Genomic DNA, 24,865 nt, shown 5'->3' with positions numbered 1-24,865 from the left:
AAATCTGCACTCCACTCATGATGGAGTGTAGCTTACCCATTTTGACCAGCATCGATAAAGATTCCGCGCCCCCCCCCAAGCAGTTTCAGAAACAAGATGGAGTTTGTAGGTGGTCGACTGTGCTCTATTCTTCTGGTGCTTTGGAAATCGTAGGTGCAGCAACTCACAGGCTGGTTCCAGTGTGATGCTGCTGATGTCTTCTTTGTGTGTTTCTGTCTCTTGCAGGCGCCGCTTCCTCTACATTGTTAACTTAGATGCACCTTCTGATGGCCACCGCAAGATCTCGCGCCAGAGCAAGTGGGACATAGGAGCTGTGCAGTGGAACCCGCATGACAGTCACTCACACTACTTTGCTGCGTCGGTATGCTCCATGCTGGCCCTGATCCTGTGATTACATTTCCTCCCAATTGGATCCCAGGAGTGCAACAAATCTGTCCAACTAGCTTGTGGGAATGGGGCTATGTTAGTGTTCAGAGTCCCACCTTCCGCACGTGGTACCCTAAACGGAAATAACAATAGCAACAATCATGTTTATTCCACACACCCCTTTACTCTGCAATCAACCTGCAATAATCAGCCCCTTTCAGTTCTTGGGACAGGCTGCTTGAATTCCACAGAACTTCTTGGAAGCTTGCCCACATCTGGCCCTTTCCAGTGTTACACATAAAAACACATATTCAGCTCTCTTCTAGCCGCTTCCCTAGAAGCATTTTAAACATTTGGTGAGGGAAATGTAACATTGGACATGATCCCAAGTCATGTGTCTGTATGTGGCCAGGACATCTTCATTCATGGACAGGGATTGGAGGCAGCACAGTTAATGACTCTATATGGCCCTTTTTATCCTGTCAATCAGGATGCTTCAAGGGTTTGCAGTGGAGTAGTTGCATTGGGTGTTCTTACAAATGCTAACTTTTCTTGGTTGTGTGAAAAGTTAAACATGTTTTCTGGTGGGAAAGGGTGCTCCTCTTTCCCAAGATGGTCATCTAGAAGATTTGCAGTCATAAGAACATAAGAAAAGAATAAGCCTCAGAAGGGAAACAAACCATAAGCCCAGTTTTGAGCAGGAAATGAGTGGAGCAAAAGCTTTTCAGCAGTTCACATGCTGCTTGTTCATATTAAACCATAGGTTTTTTTTTAAAACGATGGTTTCATGTGATGTGTGAACCAAAGCACAATTTGTTTTTGCTAAACTTTATTTGATGATCAAGGCAAATAACAAACTTCAGAATCAGTAAAGTATTCTGAGGATCAAAATGAACCAGCAAGCCATTAAAAACAGGTGAGGTTGTGTAAATAAAGGAGAACTTAAAGCGGCCAAATCAATTCTCGTAAGTTGTCTTGCATCATTTAGGAAAAATTAAATGGGTGGTGCATTGATGCATCTCTGTGGGGATTTCATTTCAGACTCTTGGGGGTGGTGTGGCTGGGAGGGAGGGAGGAAGAGCTGTTGTAGCAAAGATGCTGGCAAGCTAATTTCTCTTGTTGACGTGCTCCAGAGCAGGGCCTTTCTTGCTGATTTTAAAGTGTGGTGGAGTGCTCCAGTGCTAGGGAGCACTTCTGTAGCTACATAGCACTCTGCTGCCCGTGTTGTGGCTTCTCATGTCTTCTGTTTAATTTCAGAGCAACCAACGAGTTGACCTGTATAAATGGAAAGATGGTAATGGGGAAGTTGGCACTTCCTTGCAAGGGCACACACGTGTGATCAGGTACGGCCCTGGGGAGCCCTAGCGCACTCCATTGTCATGCGGGCCAGTGAGCCTTGCACACTGGCTCATGGTGTTGGGAATTTCAGGCTTGATGTGATGAGCTTGATGCTTGGAACCCCCCCCCCTTTCCCCCTCTGAAGGCCCCCTTTTGGCCCTCCCTGCTTGGAGTGCATGAAGTGCATCAGTCACTGCTGCAGTAACTTTGGGCTCATAGAATCAGAGTTGAAAAGGACCCTGGTGATTATCTAGTCCAACCCCCTGCAGTGCTGGAGTATGGAGCTGTCCCTTATTGAGATCAAACTTGCAACCTTGGCGTTATCAGCACCACAGTCTAACCAACTGTCTGCGGACATGTCCAGATATTCCAGCTTAGTAAATCCTGAGTTTGTCTGGACATATTTTCAATATTCATGCAGTGAATTAGAGGGAGAAGAAGATTAAGCCTCCCCCTCTCATCCTCATTAAATGATGGTCTCAGCAGCAACAGGGTGTTTTTCTCTGGTGGGCTGGAACTCCTAGTCCCCAGAGCTGTGCTTTTCAAACTTTCTACCTCTTTGCATGCCAGTTTGTTTTCTGTGAAACTGCTTTGTATTGTGGGGGATTCAGAAGAATATTCCAGGACACAAATTCTGTTGGGAGCTGGGGTAGCCTAAGGGCTAAGAGACTGGGCTACAGGTCATGAAATCTCCATTTTGAATCTCACTTCTGCCATGAGCTCGATAGGTAACCTTAGGCAAACAGCACTCTCGGTCACAGCCTCCCTATTTGAAATATGGCTGATAATAATACCGATGTACCTTGCAGGGTGTTAATGTATAGGAAGCATCATACAGATGTTAAGCAATATTGCTCTTTCTGTGGCTGTGTTATAGGGAGATCTCAGTAGTAGTGGGCTAGCTGTTTTTCAGGAACACTGTTTGCCATCATGGATCTTGTTTTTGTGGAACCTTCTGCTCCAGGGCTGTGGTGGGGAACATTTTAATCTCATGGGCAATCTTGTGGGATGAGGTGGACACAATCCAGTGGTGGATGGAACCAGGGGTAAAAGTGGGTGGATCAGCAGATGTGACTCCTGCCTTTTGTACAATGTGCTACATTCCAGCCACACAAGTGAGTTTTACACCCCCACACATCCACACACCCCTTTCCATCCTCCAAGAGGTATTATATTTCAAGAACATATTTTAGCTAAACCAAAGCACTCTGGGGAGGGTCCTGGGAGCTCCCTTTGGCCCATGGGTGGGAGGTTCCGTACCTCTGCCCTAGAGAAACACAGTGGCCAGGAAAATTAGCAAAGGGCCTGTAGCTAAAGCTCCCTGGATGACGCCTTCTGTCTTTGGAAAAGCTGGTCTTTGGAGCTGTGAAACTGGGCCAATGGGGTATTGTGTTAAGAAGGCAATGAACAAGAGAATTACTAATGACCATGCAGAGTCTGGTGTTTGCAGCTGTCCAAGATAGATCCCTCTTGCTGATGCTCCCCCCCTTCCCTTGTTTGCAACTTTTCTAGTGATTTGGACTGGGCAGTTTTTGAGCCGGACCTGTTGGTTACCAGTTCGGTTGACACGTACATCTACATCTGGGATATCAAGTAAGTGCAGAGGCACATTGGGAAAAATATTGCTGGTCTTTATGGGAGCAAATTCCCGTGTGGCACTTTGGACTGCTGCCACTGGAGCAGGATAGTTTGGAAGGGTGAAGCTGTCCCTAGTAATATCCTCTTGGTGAATGGGTTTTGCTCTTTCATATTTGGGATCATGAAGGAGCCCTCCCCAGGCAAGTGAACTAGAAACCCCAGCAGCCTGTGTCTGTAAGGCCCCTGTGCATTCTGCACTTTGCCTCACTAGCATAGTCCACCCCCCCCCCCCGCCGCATTGTGCAGAAGCTACCATGCAGCTGAGCTTCAGTTGTGGGAGCTGGTGGAGGCTGAATGATTTGCTGTCCGCCTAGGTCAGTCGTTTTCAAATTCAATGCCGTGAGAAATGAGCAAATAATAATAATAATAATAATAGAAATAATAAAATTTTATGTAGACCCCGCCCTCCCTGGCCAGGGCGGCTAACACCGAATATAAATTACAATAAAACGTAATAGAAAAGAAGAAAAAAGAAGTTAATTAAACTATTAATGAAAGCTCAGAGTCCTCAACTGCAGAGAAGATTGCCTGCTCTGTCTCTGCATAGTGGCCTGGCCTGGCCTGGCCCTCTTCTGTCCACCTTCTCTGAAGGCAAGTAATGCTGTTGCCTCTCTGTATCACATGTCACTGGTCAAAATGAGTGAAGTTTGTTACCCCCAAAATGCAAAACTTACTGAGTGTTAGAACTCTGTGTCTCCAGTTTTAAGTTGGAGAAGCAAAAATTGAGAGGTACTAACCTGAATAGAGAGGGAACAGTATATATGCTTATGCTGGTATTGTTGTATTTCAGGGACACTCGGAAGCCTACTGTCTCACTTTCTGCCGTCGGTAAGTACCAGTTGGTTAGGTGGAATTTGAAATATTGGCATAATATTTCACTCGGTAGTTGGTGTTAAGTGCCCTGCAAAGAAGAGGTCTTGGCACTGGTTTCCAGTAGCCCACAAGGTGTCCAACCTGTGGCATGCCTGCCACTATTGGAGCAGGCAGTAGCAGATCTGGCAATGGTATTAAGCAGCCTTCCTCAACCTGGTGCCCTCCAGATGTCATGCCCTACAACTCCCATCAGCCCCAACCAGCATGGTTGTGGCTGGAGGGAGTAGTAGCCCTAAGTATGTGGAGGGCACCAGCTTGGGAGAAGCTAGCATAAAGTGTCAACTTCTGCCTTACTCAGACCTTTTTTCAGTAGCATAATTTAGGACAGGGCAGGGGAGTCATTTTGTTGGTGTTCTTGCTAAGGCATTGTGAACCAGAGCTTCTTGGCAATCTGCTGCAAATCACCCAGGAGTCTTCCAATAGATCCCAATCTACCTTTTGCCTACACCTGCGATAACCTATTTTTCAAATCTGACCCATGCCCCACTTGCCCAGACAGTTGCCTGCTGCATCAGTAGGCTGCAGATGAGCTGGCTTGGTTCTTGACTGGTGCCCTGGGCTGGCCTTCTCGGGTGGCTGTGCTGCACCCTGCAGCATTCTGTACTACGCCTCTGGTGACCACTCCATTTTCGAAAGCTCTTGCCCTATTCATTGTCAATTATTTGTGCCCAGCAAGATACAATACCCAGGCTGGCCTTGACTTGACATCTCACTTGCATTTGCTGTGTCGTCGTCATACTCACCTGACCATACAACCTATTGGCATGTTGGTGTTCTTTTAAATTGTGTGTGTGCTCTGTCCCTCCTGCAGCTGGTGCCTCCCAGGTAAAATGGAATAAGAAGAATGCCCACTGCTTGGCAACCAGCCATGACGGGGATGTGCGCATTTGGGACAGGCGGGTGAGTCACTGTTGCCCCTCTAAGGGAGATGGTTGTGGTCATCTCGTGTGCAAGCTTTCAAATGAAATCTCTTCTTGCAGAAACCCGGCACTGCGGTGGAGTACTTGGCTGCTCATCTCTCTAAAATCCATGGCCTGGACTGGCACCCAGACAATGAGAACATATTGGCTACGTCCAGCCAGGACAACTCTGTCAGGGTAGGTGGGTGGGTGGGGCTGGGTTTTGAGGGCCCTTAAGCCCAGTTCTGACATGGGGCTTACCTTTCAAACTGGCTGAAATGTGAACTTCACTAGCCAGGCAGGTGGAGAGTTCCAGTTGTGCTGGTCCCTGCCAGTCTTCACAGCCATTGGGGGCCACTGGGAAATGAATGGAGGGTATGTGTGGGCACCAGCCCATTTTGAGGGAAGGGGTGTCCTGGTGAATAAGCAACCAGTCTTTTCCAAGACTCCTTTCCCATACTCCTTGCTGCATGTCACAGTGTGTGACGCTGCCACAGGCTAAAAAATCATTGCAGTCTTTGGGCATCTTTGCATTTTGTTTTGCAAAAGCTGGATCTGCCTGTTTTTGTGTGTGTTCTTATATTTGTTTGTGAAGTTCCATCCATGTGCAGTGACCCTGTGCGGTAGCTTAGGCTGAGAGGTCAAAAGTCACCCAGTGAGCTTCATGGCTGGCTGGGAACTTGAACCTTGGTCTCCCAGGTTGCAACCCAACATTCTTAACCACTGCAACATACCGGCATAACATAACCTTTCCCCTAATGCAGGGGTGATTCACCTGAGGCCCTCCAAGTGTAGTTGGTTTCCAGCTCCCATCGGCCCCAGCCTAATGTGGCCAACAGGGGTGATGAGAGGCGAAGTCAGGCCACATTTGCAGGGTCAGGCATTCCCCATCCCTGCTTGAAAGCATCATGGCCTAAGGCAGTTTATAGGACTTTATGGGTCATTGCTTTCATGTTTTAATTATACATGGTAGCTTTCAGAGAGGTGGTGTACTGAGTGTACTACTCTTACTTAGCTGTGTCTTTGGCCCAATTCTAGCATGAGGAGGGCAGCAGCATTTTGTTTCCAGACTGTTTTCAAGGACAGCCCTCCGCAGAACAGATTTACCAGTACATTAATGGTGGTGACAAGGGCTTTTTCCTCTGAGGAGGGCCCCAGCTGTCTATTCTTGTGTTGATTAAAAAGCATTTCCAGCTTCAGGTGCCTTCTGGGTATCTGGCGACCGGAACCAGGAAAACCCCAAGATGTTATAGCTGTGTTTCCTGTAGCCAGGAAGCTTCTTTCAGATATGCACATGTCTTACTACTGCTAGAAAGTCCTGCCAATAGAAAGGATGGCCTCTGCTCCCCTTTCTCGGTGTGATTGACAGGGGTGTGATGGGTGAGGTTTGTGGGCAAGCCAGGGGTGGTTTATACCTTCAAATGATACATGGAGCAGGACTGGTCATCTTACTGTGGTACTTGATGCTGAAAGGACAATGGGGAGCCCACATACTAAAAATCCTTCATGAATACCCCAGTCCTCCAGTGGGATGTTATTCCAAATAGCATATGTACACTTACAGAAGTCCTTGCCACTCTGGCCATGCTGTAGTGCTCTTGTTGTGCTGTGATCTCCCAGGTGTGTGTATGTTGCTGCTGCTAAGCATCCTCTTCCTCCTCCTCCTCCTCCTAAACTGGCTTGTTATCTCTTTCGTTGAAGTTTTGGGATTACCGACAACCCCGAAAATACCTCAACATCCTGGCATGTCAGGTTCCTGTCTGGAAAGCCAGATACACGGTAAGGACAGAGCCAAACTGAGAAAGCTGGTCAGGCAAATACTCAAAGAGAAAAAGCATATTTATCTGTTTTCAGGTGATAGACATACTTTGCTTCCCCGAAAATAAGACAGTGTCTTATATTAATTTTTGCTCCCAAAGATGCGCTAGGTCTTATTTTCAGGGGATGTCTTATTTTTCTATGAAGAAGAATACGGTACACATTTATTGTCTAATTGTGAGTCAGCCAGACTCCGTCAGGGCAGAGCGAGCAGCAGGTGGCAGCTTGTCCTGGGGGCGGCGCGGGCTCTCTGATTTAAAGAGACATCGCACTGCCTGAACAGCTCTGGCTGCGCTGCGGCCAATCAGTGAGCTACTGTCCAGAGGAGTCAGACGCCTTACGGTAGCTTCGGGGGCCTTATATTCCGGGAAAGCCTTATGTTCGGGGGAGGCCTTATTATCGGAGAGGTCTTATTTTGGGGGGATGCCTTATATTACAGCGAGAGGCAAAACTGGAAGTAGGTCTTATTTTCGGGGAATGTCTTACTTTCGGGGAAAGATGGTATGTATCTCAGCAGGGATGTCTTAAAAGAGGCTTTCCTCCTTTTCTCCCTTGCAGTGGGAATGACTCTTGTAAGTTTGCAAACTTAATCTAAGGTGTTTGTGTATCTCCTTCATACAAATATATCCCAAGCAAAAAACAACCCTCCAACACTCCTAGGTTCACATGTTTACAACTAAGATGATGTAAGACCCTCTTCTTCTCTGCCTCATGGGTAAAGTAGGAAGTAGCAGAGGTGGCAGAGAGAAGAACAGTAATGAAGAGCATGGAACAACTTGAGATTGCAGCCTGCTTCACTCTCCACCCAAGAGCCATAAGGAATAAAGCTTGTGAAAATCACTGAGGTTTGATACATTGGCACTGTTAATTAGCACAGGAGCTGGGCACACACCCAGGAGTGTTCCGCTAACTGTCAGGTCTTTCAGATGTGATCACTCACACATTACAAAGATGCATGTGTGTTGCCATGTTGTAACTTGTTTTGGTGGGGAAAGGGCAACTGAGAAACATTTCTGAATTTCTGAGTTTCTGAACCTCCAACCTTCTCCTGTGACTTTTTAGCCTTTCAGCAATGGACTGGTGACAGTGATGGTGCCCCAGCTGCGGAGAGAGAACAGCCTCCTCCTCTGGAATGTCTTTGACCTGAACACGCCGGTCCACACCTTTGTTGGGCACGATGATGTTGTGCTAGAATTCCAGTGGCGGAAGCAGAAGGAAGGTGTGTGACAGATGCGTCCTTCTCATAGTGGTCTCAGTGTGCCTGCTGGCTGTCTGGCCCACAAAGCACAGAGGTGGCTTTGCAGCTTAAAGCCTGTTCTGGCTCTTTTCAGGCAGTGTGTTTTCAATTACATTGTGTCTTCCCTCTCTGTGTCATGTCTCTCTGTTCTTCAACTAGTTCATTTAAAATTAAATTGCAGTAACCCATAAGAGATCCCCCCCCCCCCGTTCTGCAACTGTATTCGCCGGGGGGTGGGAATCTGTGATGGCCAAAAGAAATTGAGAATTCTGATCTAACTATGCAGAGCAAAATGCCATGCATGACACAAGGCGGGAAAGGATATTGGGCGCTTGTGTCACAAATATTGGGCTTAAGCTGCATTTCACACGGTCTTCAATTTACCCATTCCTTTAATATCAAAGGAACATGGGCTGGTTTGAGCTCTTTGTATGTGATTTTTATTGAGTTTCGAAACAGGTGAAATCAAAAGAGTACATACAGAAGTTGGTCTACAAGCAAAACCCAACATTGCCAGACATCATATAAAGATAATTCTAAATTCACCCTTCTCCCTCTCCCCCACCCTTGAGAGAGCAAAAGTACAAAAATGTGGGCCAAACATCTCAAGCAGAGTACAGAGATAGTCTTCAAAATACCATACCATCTCAAAAGAGCCAGAGTTTAAACTCTTTAATCTTTCAGGATCCAAGGACTACCAGCTGGTCACCTGGTCTCGAGATCAGACACTTCGGATGTGGCGAGTTGATTGCCAGCTGCAACGGGTAAGTGGCAGGTGGCATAGTCTTTCCTTTTTTGTTTTGCTCAAAGTTGCAGATGTTAGAAACCAGAAAACATCTATTTGCCACCTAAATTGTCAGGTATTTCCTGTTGTCCTGGGTCCCTCTCCTGTTGCGGGGTTTTCTTTCTGTGCTTTTGTATCAAACCTCTTTCCTGTTCCTGACTTTATGGTGGTTTCAGCAGAATAAATCAAGCAAGTGGAACCCACCTTGAGAGTATCTGGATCAACCCTTTGCACTGGCAAAATCTCTTAATTCTGATAGAAGTTCATCACCTGCTTAAACATCAGCATGGAAGCACCATTACACTAGTGTCCTTGGTCAACGTCTTCATCCCACTGCTTTTAGAGTCAGGAAGCATTCCCTCAATCTAACCTACAGCTCCCTCACCAAAACCTGGGCCTTTTCTCCTTCCCTTTGGGGCCCTGGTCAAGAGCTGCCTCTCGTCTTTTGGTGGTGGAGGTGGTGGTGGTTCAGCAGTTGTGAAACACATAACTGTGTCCTTGTATCTCCTTTCCTCTAAGTCAGCATTCCTCAAACTGCAGTGTAAGCTCCCCTTGCCCCCAACAGGAAGGGGGCATGCAAGGTGTGCCAGCAGGAAGCTGTACAGTTTTGTCCACCTTTGCAGATGATAAACCTATAAGCAAGCAAGGCTCAGGGTTTCCCAAAGTGTGGGTGGTGATCCCTTTGGGATGGTTGCAAGGAAGCAATAATGCAGGTGAGGTCTCTTGTGAGAATGTTGAAATGCAGCCAGAAGAGGGAGCATATTGGGACTTATGGGAAAAAGCTGGTGTGGAGGTTATATGAACCAGGGCAAGGGTTATGTGGGAGCTTGGAACAAGCAGCGTGAAGCCAGTGAGGTCTCTAGACAGGGATGGCGCAGAAATCCTAGCCAACTTGGAACTTGGGTGGGCATGTTTTCCAGTTGCACCATGTTTGCTGTGCTGCATCCATGGCATGCTCTGTTTCTGCTTCGCTGCATTTGCTGCTTCTTGTTCCAGCTGTGCTCCAATGACCTCCTGGAAGGGGTGGAGGAGCTCATCGATGGGATTTCTCTCCTGCCAGAGCCAGACAAGGCCCTGCCTTCCCAAGACACTGAGCCCCAGCAAAATGCCAACCATGGAGAAGAGGAAGGTGAGGCGAGGGGGTGCCTGGGTGGTTCGTGGAGCTGGCAGACTCTTTTGTGCCTTCTTTTGCATGTCACTCTGAGGAGGCCTCCCTCAACCATGTCCCATTCCCTCCCAGTATTACTATTATTAATTCATAAATTGAATTTAAAAACAAAAATGGAAGCAATAGTATTCCAAAACAGTTAAGAGACTCCAAAAACAATTACAATTAAGAAGAGTTTGGATTTGATATCCCGCCTTTCACTCCCTTTAAGGAGTCTCAAAGCAGCTAACATTCTCCTTTCCCTTCCTCCCCCACAACAAACACTCTGTGAGGTGAGTGGGGCTGAGAGACTTCAGAGAAGTGTGACTGGCCCAAGGTCACCCAGCAGCTGCATGTGGAGGAGCGGAGACGCGAACCCGGTTCCCCAGATTACAAAACTACCGCTCTTAACCACTACACCACACTGGCTCAATTAAGAACATCTAAAAGTAGTTACAGTTAAAAACATTCTTGCATCCAGTGATCTCAAGGTTGCTAGTAACAGTGGTCTTCAGCCATGCACTTGGGTAAATAGGTATGCTTTCTAATTCCTCCAGAAAAATAATAATGTTGGAGACAGGTGTACCTCGCTAGGGAGGGCACTCCACAGCTGGCGAGCCATTACTGAAAAGACCCTGTCACAGGGTCAGCCCTGCTACCCCTGGCTCTATCTCTCAGTTAGCTGCCTTGCCCTCCACCCAACAGCCACAGTGGGCACCAGCCACCACTGCAACCACCACAGATTCAAAGGCAGTATGTCTACAGAGAAGATTACCAGCAACAGATCTGTGCTGAATAAGCAGAGCATTTTGCAGGCAAGGGGGTTTCTACTTCAAAAGTAGAGATGGTACATAAGTTGCTGAAAGCAATTAAGCCATTGGTCTTCAGTGGATGCTACACAACATGCTCTGGTGGAGGGGGGGGAGAAGGGGCACTTGTTAGTGAACAGAGTCTTCAGTGGGTGTTTGAATAGCATAAAAGGGAGCAGGCGAATGGGTGGGAGTTGCACAGGTGAGGCTCCACAACATCAGGAAGGGCTTGAGTTACAAAGACTTGCCTACAGGAGTTGCCTGCTCTCTGCAGGTGGCAACTGAGTTGCATATCTGGGCTTCAACCCTAGAAGAGGGTTTGGCAATGGCAGCCCTTGACTCATTTTAGGCAAAGAGAAGAAGAGGTGGCAGAAAGTGTGAGAGGGGGACGGACAGAGGGGGTGGTAGAAAAAGGGAAAGGGGTCTAGCTCCACCCTTTCCCACTTTTTACCCACTGCTGGTGTTCTGTAGACCCTGACAGAATGCTGCTCTCAGGAGGAAAAGTTCTCCACTTCAGCCTTAAAAACATTGCTGAAGTATCAGAGCTTCAAATAGTCCATCAGACTTCTATGAAGGAATAATCTTCCTGTCTGCCCCTGTCCAATTCCACTCTAATTCTCTCCTCATCACCCCCAAATGCCTGGCACTTTCAGCTTGTTGTCCCACCTCTTCCCACTTTCTCTGACTGGGGATGGGAGGAGGAGGGCACAGATCCTCAGCACTGCCTTCTCTCCCTGACAGCCTTGAAAGAAGACTCCCAGAAAAGTCTCCTGGTGGGGAAAAAGCTAGACCAGCTGGGGCTGCCTCAAACCTTGCAGCAGGAATTCTCTCTGATCAACGTGCAGATCCGAAACGTCAACATGGAGGTAGGTGAGGGAGGAGCCATGTCCTCCTGTTGGGTGTGCTGTTGCTTGAGAGGGTGGAATTCGCAACACCCTGTCTGCTGCTGGGTGGGGATTGTTTGCCATCTTCTGGCAGGCTGCCTTTCTTGGGCCATGACTCCTTGACAGGCCAAGGGAAGGGTCTAGAGACTTCCCTGGCAGGGTTGCATCCATGATGCCCTCACTTTTTGGAGTACCACTTAAGCAGAAAGCAGGGGAGGGGGGAGAGAATGTGGAAGCAGCCAGCCCAAATACTGAGTTGCATCCAGTGTTCTTACTTAGAATTGACCCATTGATATTAATGGTCATGACTCATTGAGGCCCCCTGATTTTAGTGAGTCTGTCCAGAGTAGATCTGTGACATTGTTTTCAGCCATCCTCACCTTGAGCCCCATCTGTTTTTAGACTGCTCTGGTGGTGAATTTCCTTGTTTCATTATAAAATAACAGTTCATTTACTTTTCCAAAATTGCTTTAAGCAGTATACAAAATCTGTTTTTGAAGTCTAAGGAAGAAGATACATTTGTTAAAACAAAGATTGAGCCTTCAGGCAAGAACTTCACTTAAATTATTTGCTAAGTACGTACTTTAAGTGTAGCAACAACAATAGCAGCAGCAGTTTACAAACAAAAAGAAATGTAACTTGGAACCTTCTGTGATAATAACAGTAATGATGATCAAGAGAGGCTGGTTTATTAGGGTGAATAGGGCATTGCCCCACCAAGCTCGGTCTCCCACAGCCAGTCAGCCCTCCGCAGCCAACTTCTTTCTTACAACTAGTCTAGATGATAGCACTGGCTGTCAACTTCCTCTTTAGTCTCTGTGTTGACCTTACAGAACTCAGCAGAAAGGAAGATGGGGACAATTCCAGAACCACTTGGCTCAGCCCACCATTTGCTCTCCTACTGTTGGTCTCCCTGCCTTCCACCAATAGAATCCAGTTCCAATGGGTACCAGCCACCACTGAGGATGATGATTATTGTAGGGTCCAGATCGAGTCTGGTCCCCTTGCGGACCTCCACTGTTCCTTGAAGTAGGTCAGTGGAATTGGATCCACTAACAAAATATTCTCCTAACATCTCCTCTGTTCCTCCATTGGCTTTGGCAGATGGATGCTGTAAATCGTAGCTGCACCGTCTCCGTGCACTGCAGCAACCACAGGGTCAAGATGCTGGTGATGTTCCCTGCTCAGTATCCCAACAATGCTGCCCCCTCCTTCCAGTTTGTCAATCAGACCACCATCCCCTCCACCATGAAGGCCAAGCTGCTGAAGGTGGGTCTGCAAGCGAGCAACTCTCTGGCAGGTGGGGTGGCAGAAGGCTGTGGAGGTCCGGGAACAGGGAGGGTCTCCACATTGGCTGCCTACCCATGAATTCTGTCCCGAGGAACCCTCAGTCGTGGAGCCTTGATCATTGTTTGAGTGTGTGGAGAAGCTGGGGGTGTGTGTGTGTGTTCATGACCCATTCCATTCACATAGTATGTGGGGGCCTCTTGCAGATCCTGAAGGACACTTCCATGCAGAAGGTGAAACGGAATCAGTGCTGCCTGGAGCCCTGTCTGCGCCAGTTGGTCTCCTGTCTGGAGTCTGTTGTGGTAGGAAATGGCTTTCAGCTCCAACCTGTCTTCTCATTTTGCCCTAGTCTCCTTGACCTTTGTTTGGGAAAAAACTCCTAGTATCCCTTTTTTCTTTACAAATCCAGAGCGCTTTACAACAGATTTTAAAACTTGTCCATAGTAGCTTTCCATGCTTTCAGTTTTTAGCATTGTATTGCTAAAGCAGAAGCATAGAAACCACATTGGGCAGAGGTGCCAAAATTTGCTTATCTGCAGGGAGGGTTTCTGATTCTCAAGCTGGCTGGCCCTTGTCACTGGCATGTGGGTTGCTGCAGAGGCTGGGTAGCAGGTTTCTCATCTTATGAATGTTCTGATTCCTGCTTTGCAAAACATTTTGTGCCACTGACAGGAAATGTTCCTCAAACCCCAAGGGGGCATATTCCACTGCCCTCTTCTCCTTGCTGTAAACCAGACAGCAGTCATGCAAGTTGCATGCTCTGCGGCAGACTGAGGACTGGGATACCAGGAACAGCACCTCTGTGCACCTCTGCTGTAGGATTTGGAAGTGCTTTGAAATCCCCATCTAGAAGTGCCCTTAAGCCTTAAGAACTAAGCCCTGGTTGGCCACAAAGTGTTCTTCTTTGGCCTTGTTCTTCTACCACTGTGGCAAATGCTTTCTGATTCAGGAAGAGAGCCTCCTTAGGGACCACAATAGAAAATGGCAACAACAAATGATGTATCTGGGTTCATTCTGCTGCTCTCCAGTCCTAAGAGACACCTCTCCATTGGCTCTGTGCTTTTTCCTTTTAAAAGCAGAAAGCTGATTGGCGTTGAGTTTCTGTGTGTGGTGACAAGACACTCAATTCCCACATGAGTAGCGTGATTGCAGGCCAGGGGGAATAGCAGCCCTGCTGTACCTTGCAGTTAAAAATACACAAGGGTCCCTAGATAACAGTGCATGCAAGACAAAAAGATCCAAAATATGAAAATGGTACTGTATTGAACTCTTAATAACATGTATATGAAACAGTGATACATAATGCTGCAGTTAAACAACAGGATTGTATAATATATGTATATATATGAACTCAACACCGGTTGAAAGTCTGTTTTGTCTAATTGGTTGTTTTCAATTCTGCCTGATAAATCTACTATCCTTAGTTAGAGTAATAATGCTACTCCCATGTTCCTTCGCTTTAAACATGGCAAACTGGGAAAGTTTAAAAGGGGACCTGGCTGACCCTGCAGGCCTGCACAGTAATGTAGGAAAGTGCCTGATCCCAGCTCATACTGTGTCCATCCATCCCCATTTTGCTTTCTGTGATTGGCAGTAGCCCTCTGGAGCGTCAGACAGAAAGAGCTTTCTGGGATAGCTTTAACTGGGGTTGCCAGAGATAGAACCTGGGACTGCCTGCCTGCAACGCATGCGCTCTACCTTAGAGCTATGCCCCCTCCCTGACATATTGGCATGTTGGTGTTTCAGTACGAAAGCCCAGTTGTCAAGATGATGGGCTCCATGCATGCAACTCTTAATCTGTTTTCTGTTTCAGAACCAGGAGGACAGCTCTTCCAGCAGCCCCTATGCACTCCCAAACTCCGTCACGCCGCCCTTGCCAACATTCCCCAGGGTCTCGAATGCTTACGGCTCCTATCAGGATTCCAACATCCCATTTCCACGCACCTCTGGAGCCAGGTTTTGTGGGGCAGGTTGGTAGACTCTTAAGCATGTGAAGCTAGAGAAGGGCAGGGAAATGGTCAGGGCTCCCAGCTCGGATCTTATCAGAGCTTTCCACCAAGAGGAGAAGGGTGTGTGTGAGTGTGGCAAAGGTACACCACTGTGCCCTCACCCCCTTTCCCTTCGCCTGTGCAGCAAGCGGTTGCTACAGTGCTGTTGCTGCAGCATCAGAAAACCTGCCCTCAAAATGAGGGAGGCAATTTACGTGGTTTGCGGACAACCCTACAAACAAATTGACATGATTCTGGGCACCTAGAAATCTTTGTCTTAAAATCTTTGTTTCCAGGAGTGGAATAGAATTGGCAGCTTTGCAATAATAATAATAATAATAATAATAATAATAATAATAATAATAATAATAATAATAATAATAATAATAATAATTTGAGTGCATATTCTAGGTTTCCAGTTCCAGGATTAGGTTCCCTTTCCTCCAGTTTATTTACTAATCTATGTATATAGCAAGGGAGCAAATTTCTATGTATTTTTTAAAAAAAGAAAACCTGTTTCAGACAGAATAAGATTTATGATTTTGTCAGGGAGTAGGGAAGGCTTGGGTGCTACACTGGCCAAAGGAGTTGCATCCTACTGAACACCAATTTTAAGCCCTTAACAAATTTGCCCCTCAGATTTGCTGAATAAAACCTGCATTCTTATAAAACAGTTCTTTCTTGTAAAGATAAGCAGAAAATGGGTAGAACTGCCTAATCTTTAGCAAAGTGGTAGCAGCTTAAGAAACTAACCCTGAACAAAGCCCAAATTAGAGCAATGGTATTCAGACTTCTGTGCTCAGGGAGCAAATTCCCCACCCATTTGTCAGCTGTGGAATCTTTGCATGTGGACAGGAATTCTTGACAGCATTCTAGACTAGAGCGCAACCTCCCCCAACCCCCACCTTTGATTTCTGGGCAGTTGTGGGAGCATGATAATGCTTGGCTTGCTATGTGTCCCTAGGCTAAATATGAGCCATGCGTTTGACATCTAGTATAGAAGTTGCAGGTTGGACAGATATGCCTTTACTTGAACTGTGTGATTAATTCTGTCTGCAAGATATGGGGGAAAGGAAAAGTACAGCAAGGGGTCAAAGCCCCTGGCCATTGGAGAGCTTGGCTGGCCTTGTGAGATTCTATCTAGCCTTGACCCCAGGCTTTGCAGTACTGCATTGTGTGCTTGGCCAGAACTGCAGAATAGACACAGCCCTGATTAAAGCTGCCTTCCTGTGGGAAGACACTTAAATAACCATCCTTTCTAACTATAGAAGTGGTACCAACTTTTACTTTGGAAGCTGTGTTCTTCAGTGCCGGATCTCTCATCTTCACAGGGTACTTGGTGTACTTCACGCGACCCATGACGATGCACCGTGCAGTCTCCCCTACAGAACCAACCCCCCGGTAAGTACGTGGGTAGCTGCAGGAAATGACTGTTGTGGAAGCCATCTCAGCAGCAAGAGGTGTGCTCATGGCAATGCCCAGGCTCCTCTTCCTCTTCTCTGAATGAGGGAGGCGGAGTTTCAGTTTTGGCTATTGGAATGACCCATGACTCAGTAGAAACACATGTGCTTTGCCTATAGAAGGTCCCAGGTTCATCCCTTGGGCTCTCGGGTACCAGGGCCAGGAAGAATTTGTGCCTGAGACTTTAGGAAATCATTATCGCCCAGAGTAGACTGTAGTGTGCTAGATAGAACAGGGGTCACCAACATAGTGCCCACAGGTACACATACACCCTTGGAGGCCTTCCCAGGTGTCCATAGGGTCCCCTCCACTGCTGAGAATTTAGTCTTGAAAGAAACATCCTATGGTATAGAATAGGTTGTGGTGTGTGTGATGCTCCCATAATAGTTTCTCAGGTTTGCAAATGTGCCCACGTGCCATAAACCTTTGGTGAACTCTGGGATAGACCAGCAGCCTGACTCAGTTCATGACAGTTTCCTATGCTTCTGCTGTGCCCTTTGCCTCAATCCCTGCTTTCTGTGATGCTGCATGGGACTGACTGTTAGCTTACAGGAATGTGTATCTTGTGTTCAGATCCCTGTCAGCCCTCTCAGCCTACCATAGTGGCCTCATCACTCCCATGAAGATCCGTACAGAGACCCCTGGCAACCTGCGCTTGTACGGTGGGAGCCCTACACGCAACGAGAAGGAGCAGGTCTCCATCAGTTCCTTCTACTATAAGGAGAGGGTAAGTGTATGGTCTGTGGAGCTTCCTTGCTGCCTCATTTCCAGCTATTTATGCTTGTTGGAGATCACTGCCCTCAACAGCACTCTTGCTGGGTGGAGGGCAGGATTTGCCTGTCCTGTAACAGAAGCCCAAGGAGACACCTTGGATGAGCTGTTCTGCTGGCTCTCTTTGGGATGCTCTTGATTCTTCCTTTTTTAGCATTATGCCTTCACTTACTGGAAAAGGCCAGCTATCTGCAATTAGGGACTTGTCCAGCTGCTAGGTTTTTTATGCATCTGAGTGGTCCTTGGGTGGACCTTGCAAGAATTCTATAGGGGTGCCTGACAGCTCTGTGGATTTCTGTGTGCAAGCAACTGACTGTGTGGCACAAGAGGGCAGGCTTTTTACACTTGGGTCACACTGGGGTCCATCAGGGAGCATGGAAATCTGCCAACCCCCTGGGTTGCAAAGGCTACGACATTGCCTCCTGCTCCCCACTTACTTGAGAGCTGGGCTTGTTGACTGGCTCATGCTAAGCACCTCCACTTCCCAGAGATATTGGTTAGGTGTCCCAGGGCAGACTTACCACATCTAGTTCCTGTCCACTTTGGAACAGCTTGAATGGCCCTTATTTAATGAAACCCCATAGGACACAGCTGTGACTACCTTCTTGGCAGAGCGGAGTTCCCCACGCCATCATATGCTGTACGGTGGCCTAAAATGATGATCTTGAGAGTGAGCTAAAAAAACACTTAACTGAGCTGATGCACTTAGAATCGGGGCTTGGGGCTCTTTGAGCTGGTCACACTAGGCTCAACTTTCCCAGCGCTATCAGCAGTTAGCAGCTTCGCAAAACCTGATGCAGCAGATAGAGACCCTCTCCCCAGCGTGGCATGTGCCACTTTGAGCCAGCCAGGTTCCCTGAAGGCTGAGTTTTCAGGGGTCTCATTTTGGAAGGAGTCTTTTGCTCTTGAAGCTGTATCTAGTCCTGCCTATTTTGGGGCCTTTCGGGGATTGAAATGCACAGGGACTGGGAGGCCCAACTGACAGGGTGGTTTTAAAGTGATGAAATAAAACAGAGTTGCACAGGGCTTTTCCCGTGGCAAATTCCTGTGCTCTTGGGTCAGTAATTGAGTATTTAATTTGAATCATGGGAAGCATATTGTAGGGAAGCAGTGTGTGAAATGCCAGCACCCCAGAAGCTATCCATGGATAGCCTGGATAGGTGAAGGGATTGGCACAGGCTGAGGGCTCTTCACATCTAGATGCTGAGCATTTGCTGCGCACTGATGGGGGTCATCTGAGCTCCCTTTCTTAGCAGCTAATTATTTCCTAGGAATTTGTGTGGGTTAAATTAGCCACAGGGGAAAACAGATAAGGAAAGGGAAACAACCACCTGAGGGGTGCAGCCAGCAGGAACTTCCTGCCTGTGTATTTGACTGCTCTGTGTCTCAGAGGACTCAAGGCCTCTGACCTCAGTGTCACTGTCAGCAGCGCTAGTTGCGTGAGACACTTCCCTTTCTGCGGTGAAGGAAGAACTGGGGTGGGGAACCTGTGCCCCTCCAGCTGTGGTTGGACTTCTGCTCCCATCTCCCTTGACCATTAGCCATGCTGGCTTGGACTGATGGGAGAGTTGGGAGTCCAGTAACATCTGGAGTGCCATAGGTTTCCCTATCCCTGGAATAGAGGATTGATATGAGGACCAGCGAGGATTCGTATGACATCTTGGGGAAACTTGCTTCTGTTGTGTTTTTTGTGGGAAGTGGTCATGAGTATGTTTTGTAAGTAGAGGGCCACAGGTTCAGCCCCTGCAATGGCAGATTGCAGTCTTTTGTCTGCAACTTGGGAGAGGTGCTGGCTCTCAGAGTAGATAGTACTGTGTCACTCCTCTAGAGGGCAGACCTTTCCATCTTTCCTGTGCTGAATCAGAATAAGAAGGCCCTTGGCTGCCCTGGAATGGCACATCTCTGACTGGTCCACAGCTGGCCTCTGCACTTGGTGCAGCATGAGGCCCCTTGGCTCATGAGTTTCTCAGCTCTGTGTTCTTTTCTTCCTCTTCTCCTTCTCTCAACGGCTCACCTTCTTCCCTCCTTCCCCTCCTGGGCGTAACATTCTCATGCACAGATGTCGCCTTGCTCTGCCAGACGGCGTTGGTCCATACAAGCGATTAACGACTTCCCGGTACTGTTTGCTGTGTTACTGCTGCCCTTGACTAACTGTCCGCTCCCCATGGGCCCAAGAATAACTTGCCACCTGCCTGGCTTTGCGTAACCCAGACTGTAGCTGGAGAGGACAACTGACTTGGGTGGGTGTAGGAATCAGGGCAGTGGGAGGGAAGGCATCCTGTGCTTATGTGAGGTGGTACTCCAGAGTCGGTTGTGTTTTCTAGGACAACCAGGATGATTATATATCTTAATGCTTGGTGCTAATTGGAGCAAGATAATACTCTGCCTTGGTCAGACCCCACCTGGAGTCCCGTAACCAATTCTGGGCACCACAGTTTAAGAAGGATATTGACAAGCTGGAGTTTGTGTAGAGGAGGACGAGCAAGTCGATAAAGGGCCTGGAAACCAGGCCTTATGAGTAGTGGTTGAGGGAGTTATGGATATTTAGCCTGTTGAAGAGAAAATTGAGAGGTGATATTATAGCCATCTTCAAATATCTGAAGGGTTGTCACGTGGAGAATGGAGTGAGCTTGTTTTCTGCTGCTTCAGAGGGGAGGACCTGAACCAGTGGATTCAAATTTCAAGGAAGTAGATTCTGTCTCAACATAAAGAAGAACTTTCTGTGAGTAAGAGCTGTTTGACAGTGGAATGGATTACCTCAGAAGGTCATGAACTGTCCTCCATTGGAAGTTTTTAAACAGATGGATGGCCATCTCTCAGGGATTCTTTAGTTGTGATTCCTGCATTGGATTGGAGTAGCTCTCTGACAGGGATGTTGGGTGGGGAGCTTCCTTTTTTCCATGCAGTGTGTGGTCTAGGCTGTAGAAACAAGCTTCTTAAGAATGTTGGCCCTGGCAAGTCCAGAGCTGTTAAGGGTGTTTAAGAGGCCAAGCAATCCTCTGTTTCAGATCTTGTTTGTGCCATGAACTCACTAGGAAAGCCTTAGGCAAGTGTGTGGCCGGCCTCCTGGTCTCTGCTCCACATCTGCAAGACAAGGATAATAACAATACTGACCTACCTTTCGGCGTGGTTGCAAGAATTATCATATGCTTGCATACGTGAAGCCCTTTGAACCACCAACAGCATTAATAGGAATGCCAGTTGTTATGCTCGCTCTTCATTTCTATGATAATAATTTTGTGAAAGATTTATTGGAAATTCCTGGTGCAATCCATGTGGTGCAATCCATGTGGATTGCAATCCATGTGGCTGTTCAGATCTTTGGTCCTCTGAGGATGGGGCTTGGGTGCCCTCTAGATCCCTGCCCCTCCTTGGGAGAGCAAACTCTACAAAATAGGTGAGCTTCCCTAATTTACATAATTTCTACAGAGCATTTCATTCAGCTTGCCTGAGCCTGAAATATGCTTTCCCCCTGTGCAACAGTGGTTGGGGTGAAGAGCTGTGGGGTAAGTAAGTCTGAGGAGAGGCTGTTCTTTCCAGAACCCCCACCCCACCTCTCTATGAAGTCCTTCATCCAAGCCACCATTGCCATCATGTATGAGGAATGAGTTCTCCTTTGGGGAAAAAAGCCACTAAGCCTCTTGCAGTAGTATCAGTGCTGGAAGGAGTGGAACAATGTAATGCTGGAGCTATGATGCTGAAGAAGGAGATGGAATTCATGGAAGGAGGACTCTGTGTACAATTTGAAATCATCTGAGGGGGAAAAGTTGACAATGTCTCCTGCAATACTTTTGAAGAAAGGATGGAAATACAGGAAGCGGGAAATCATTTTTTTCTGAACAACAAAGATGGAAGCCCATGGCCACAGGAAATGGAATTGGAAGATATGGATACATCTTTAGGGGCTGTGAATTAATGTCTACATAATTTGTTAGCAAGCCCTGATAATACTCACAAGTGTAGCATAAGGCTGAGTCAGCAGTTAGACTTGCCAGTAGGCCCATCAAGTCAAAGCAAGTATTTCGCCTTCCCAAGGCTATGCTGCTAGTGCCATCCTTACCAGTACTCTAAGCAAGGTGGCAGCAGCTAAGTTGCAACCAACATTGGGGGGGCTGACATCCCACCAGGCCTCCTGTGGGGAGGGGGCTGAGTCCCATTCCAGCAGACATTGAGGTGGGGAGCTGTAGAGGCCTCAGCCCCATAGAGTTGGCAGGCCTGGGCAGCAAAGACATTGAGGGACATATTTTTTAATAAATTATGAATATTGTCTTATTATATAAAGAATAAGGACAATGTCTTTTTAAAGTCTGGAGGTAAAGTTGTGAGATTGGACTAGAGGAAGATTAAGGCTTACTTATAATAACTGGACAAACTTTTGGAATTATTGGATGGGAAGGAAAAGGAATGAACCTGCGGTGCCTGGATTTAATATCAGGAAAACATCAGCTAGCAGAGGGAGGAATAACTGGACATTACTCTGGATTGAACACTGGATTATTATGAGGAATTTTTGTTGACACAACTGAAAGATGGATAGTTTGAAGTCACACTTACACACACACGTACACTCTGCTATTATTCTTATCTCTCTGTCAGCTTGCTTCTTTCTTTGTTTTGTTTCTGTTTTTCTTGTATGCTGAAAAGTCTTAATAAAATTATATTTTTTAAAAAGGAATGGATCCCCCTACCAGTCTCTCCTTCCACATCAGGCAATGGGCTTTGGTGGTGGTAGCAGAGAGCTGGCAGGAGGAGAGTCTTTTCTTGCCCAGGGCCATTCAACTGAGACTGTCTTGTGCTCTGGCTGATAGTGGTAGAGATAAGCACCTGTGGGGGCTACCGTTTCATATCAGCCCCGGGGTGGGGGGCATTAAGGGAAGCAGTGTGGTATCCCACCCCCTTCCCCAAACACACATTGCATGCATCCAGAGCACATTCATAGTACAAGGTTAGCGTGATTCAAGTGATAGTAGTGCCTCTTTGAGGTCTATATCTTCATCTGCACCAGTGATGGGGAACCTTTGGCCCTCTAGATGTTGTTGCACTCCAGTTCCCATCAGCTCCAGCCAGCATGGTCAGTGGCTGGGAATGGTGGAAATTGTAGTTCAGCAACATAGGTCCATAGATTCCCTGGCTCTGACCTATGTGTCTGAAACTTGAGATGCAGCCTGACATACCTGATGTAGTATAGTCTACTTCACCACTTAATTCTTGCTGAATGTGTGGACTTAGGCCTAAGCCTGCAGACCTGAATAAGTAGCTCCAAGTTCCAGCTCTGCCATGGAGCAAAATGTTGTGCCAGGTGGCAATTTGTGCACCTTATTTTTAAGAAGTGATGAGAATTACTAATCGGTGATGCTGCTAAGTTATTTGCATGGCAATGGTTGAGTCATAAAGCTCCATTGCATTGTGTTGAGGGAGAAGAAAACAAAACAAAACAAAAAATGTGTGCATGCGTGCGCACACACAACTTCTAAGCAGCAGATCAGGGCAAATGATATCTGTATTCCAAGTAGCCAGAATGCGATAACCAACCAGCCATCCTGATTGATTGCTGTGTCTTGTGTCTCTTGTTTGCTGACTGTAGGTGATCAGGGCTTTGCTTTGGATACTGGCACGGAGAAAGCAGAGTATTGTGGGACCTCAGTCTCTTTAACTGACTCTGCCCTCCCTTCGCAGACCAGTTTGATTTAGGGGTGAGCTAACATTATTTGACATAATATGGGTGCAGTGCAGATTCTTAGTGAAAAGTTGCTTTTGAATTCTTGACCCCTTGACGTATCAGCTGAGGCTTCATCCATCTAATGTGCTGCTAAAGGGAAGTGTACACGAGTCACCAGAGGGTGGAAGGATTTCATAGCCCCACACCCTGCTGATTGTGCAGATATCCCAGCGGTTGCTACAAAGTGGTTGGTGGCTTATTCTTGGGCTTGCTTCATGTCTATATATCCACAACCAGTTGCCATGGCTCCTCTCTCCCTTCCCGTGTGCTGGTGCAGACCATCAGCTCGTTGTGAGCTCATTGAGTGCAGTTGCCGCTTCCATTCCCATCCCATGACATCCCTCTTCCTGATGCTTAGAAGTTGAGGAGGTTGCTTGGCCTTTTCATTCCCTCTGTGGCTCTCTTGCTCTATCAAGTCACTGAGTGTGTATCTGGCCAAGCCAGTGCCCTCCAGGTGTTTTGAACTGCAACTCCCATCAGTATGTTGCTCAGGGCTGAAGGGAGTTGCAGTCGAAAACACCTGGAGGGCTTGGCAAATGCTGATCTGGATTTCATTTGATTGCATTGCAGTTCATAATGAAATTGGAGGTGTAAGCAGCCTGTCCTTGTGTCTCAGGGCAGCTGGTTACAGCACAGTAGCCTCCAAGCAATGTTGAAAACAGGGTGCTCTGTGGGGATGGGGTACCAGTGTTACATCACCAGTAACAGCTAAGCCAGACCAGGACACTTGCAGCTGATGTGGTTAGTCATTAGCATGTAGTTCAAGAAAGTTCTGAAAGTCACATCTAGTTTGACCCTCATATTAAGCATACATTTTTCCTCTCCCTTATGTCTGTGGAGACATATTTGAAACCGTGCCCTGTGGAATCTCTGACACCCAAGTGCAAGAGAAGGGGACAGGCAGACTTCAGAATAAAATGACTGAAAACAACCAGTCTTTATGTGTGAAATTTGCCTAGTTTGGAATAAGTTGCAGAACCCTGCTTTTCTTTCTCTCTTTAGTATAGAGTACACACAGGTGGCCTGGGGGACTCCCTGTTCAGCATGATCTCCAAGTCTCTCATTCCCAGTTTGTACTAATCCTCGATTTTTGTCTCCAAAGTGAGTGTGTGGAATTGCAGGCTGTATGGTCTGTATGAGAAAGAACTCGTGCCCCCCACGAGGCACCAGTATGACTTTGCTTGACTTCCCCCCTCTGAGATCATAGAGCCCCCTGGGCCTCTGGCCGCTCAGGCTGGGAAGCTTCCTCTGCAGATGTGTCGCTGTGCCAGTGCAGAGTTTGTCTCTTGAGTGTTCACTTTCTCAGGGTTCACTTTCTCAGGGTTGTGGTCTCTCCTTCAGGCTTCAAATCCCAGATGTTCTTCTAACTCACAGCTTTTTAAATAGCTGGCAAGAGGTGCATGAACCATAACTGGCTTTGTGCATTCCTCTGTGCACCCACCCACCTCCCTCCCTACACATTTTCCCCCCTATAAATTCTGTTTTGCTCCGACAAACAGCTTTGGATGTTAATGATTCGTGCAAATAGGGGAACTTCAAGGGAATTGCGCTTTTGTGTATTTGCATGTATTATTGCATCTGCAACAGGGACTTGCACGGGAGGAGGGGTGGGAGGCAGGAATTCCCTCTATTAGGTAGAGGTCATGTGTCGTTTTATTCTGTGAGAGATGCACCAAGTCACCACCTTGGACATTAATGGCTTGATCACATGCAGTAAGCACAGCTTGATCAGTGTTGCCTGGACCTTTTCAGCCAAAGTCCCTCTGAGAATGAACTTGGATTGGGAATGGGATCCATGCATACCCCTATAAGGCATTTATTGATAACATCTTGCAGATTAGTTACC

At 47.3% G+C, this 24,865-nt stretch overlaps 1 protein-coding gene and 1 long non-coding RNA gene across 6 annotated transcripts in view; one reads left to right on the top strand and one right to left on the bottom strand.

The window, feature by feature from the left end:
• The window catches only part of WDR59 (WD repeat domain 59), a 45,631-nt gene that overhangs the window by 9,426 nt on the left and 11,340 nt on the right, over window positions 1–24,865 (top strand). For 2 of the 5 annotated variants that reach the window (XR_014551050.1, XM_083625157.1), the window contains exons 3-18: window positions 226–361; window positions 1,624–1,709; window positions 3,217–3,297; window positions 4,133–4,170; window positions 5,027–5,115; window positions 5,196–5,312; window positions 6,816–6,893; window positions 7,995–8,151; window positions 8,854–8,933; window positions 9,950–10,082; window positions 11,651–11,775; window positions 12,898–13,062; window positions 13,287–13,382; window positions 14,894–15,050; window positions 16,400–16,469; window positions 17,103–17,256. Coding sequence is in view for 4 of the 5 variants with exons in the window: in XM_083625157.1 (XP_083481283.1) it covers window positions 226–361; window positions 1,624–1,709; window positions 3,217–3,297; window positions 4,133–4,170; window positions 5,027–5,115; window positions 5,196–5,312; window positions 6,816–6,893; window positions 7,995–8,151; window positions 8,854–8,933; window positions 9,950–10,082; window positions 11,651–11,775; window positions 12,898–13,062; window positions 13,287–13,382; window positions 14,894–15,050; window positions 16,400–16,469; window positions 17,103–17,256 (1,762 nt within the window). In the remaining variant the exon portion in view is untranslated. Of the gene's footprint in view, window positions 1–225; window positions 362–1,623; window positions 1,710–3,216; window positions 3,298–4,132; window positions 4,171–5,026; window positions 5,116–5,195; window positions 5,313–6,815; window positions 6,894–7,994; window positions 8,152–8,853; window positions 8,934–9,949; window positions 10,083–11,650; window positions 11,776–12,897; window positions 13,063–13,286; window positions 13,383–14,893; window positions 15,051–16,399; window positions 16,470–17,102; window positions 17,257–19,359; window positions 19,417–24,865 lie in introns of all 5 variants that reach the window. The other 3 variants (XM_083625156.1, XM_083625158.1, XM_083625159.1) reach the window with 3 other exon arrangements.
• LOC310767890 overlaps window positions 1–24,865 on the bottom strand; it is a 196,892-nt gene that overhangs the window by 167,966 nt on the left and 4,061 nt on the right. The window lies entirely within an intron of this gene.

The sequence above is a fragment of the Podarcis filfolensis genome (genome assembly GCF_964270895.1).
Source record: "Podarcis filfolensis genome assembly, chromosome: 8".
In the NCBI taxonomy this organism is placed as follows: Eukaryota; Metazoa; Chordata; class Lepidosauria; order Squamata; family Lacertidae; genus Podarcis; species Podarcis filfolensis.
This window is presented reverse-complemented; position numbering and strand designations above follow the sequence as displayed.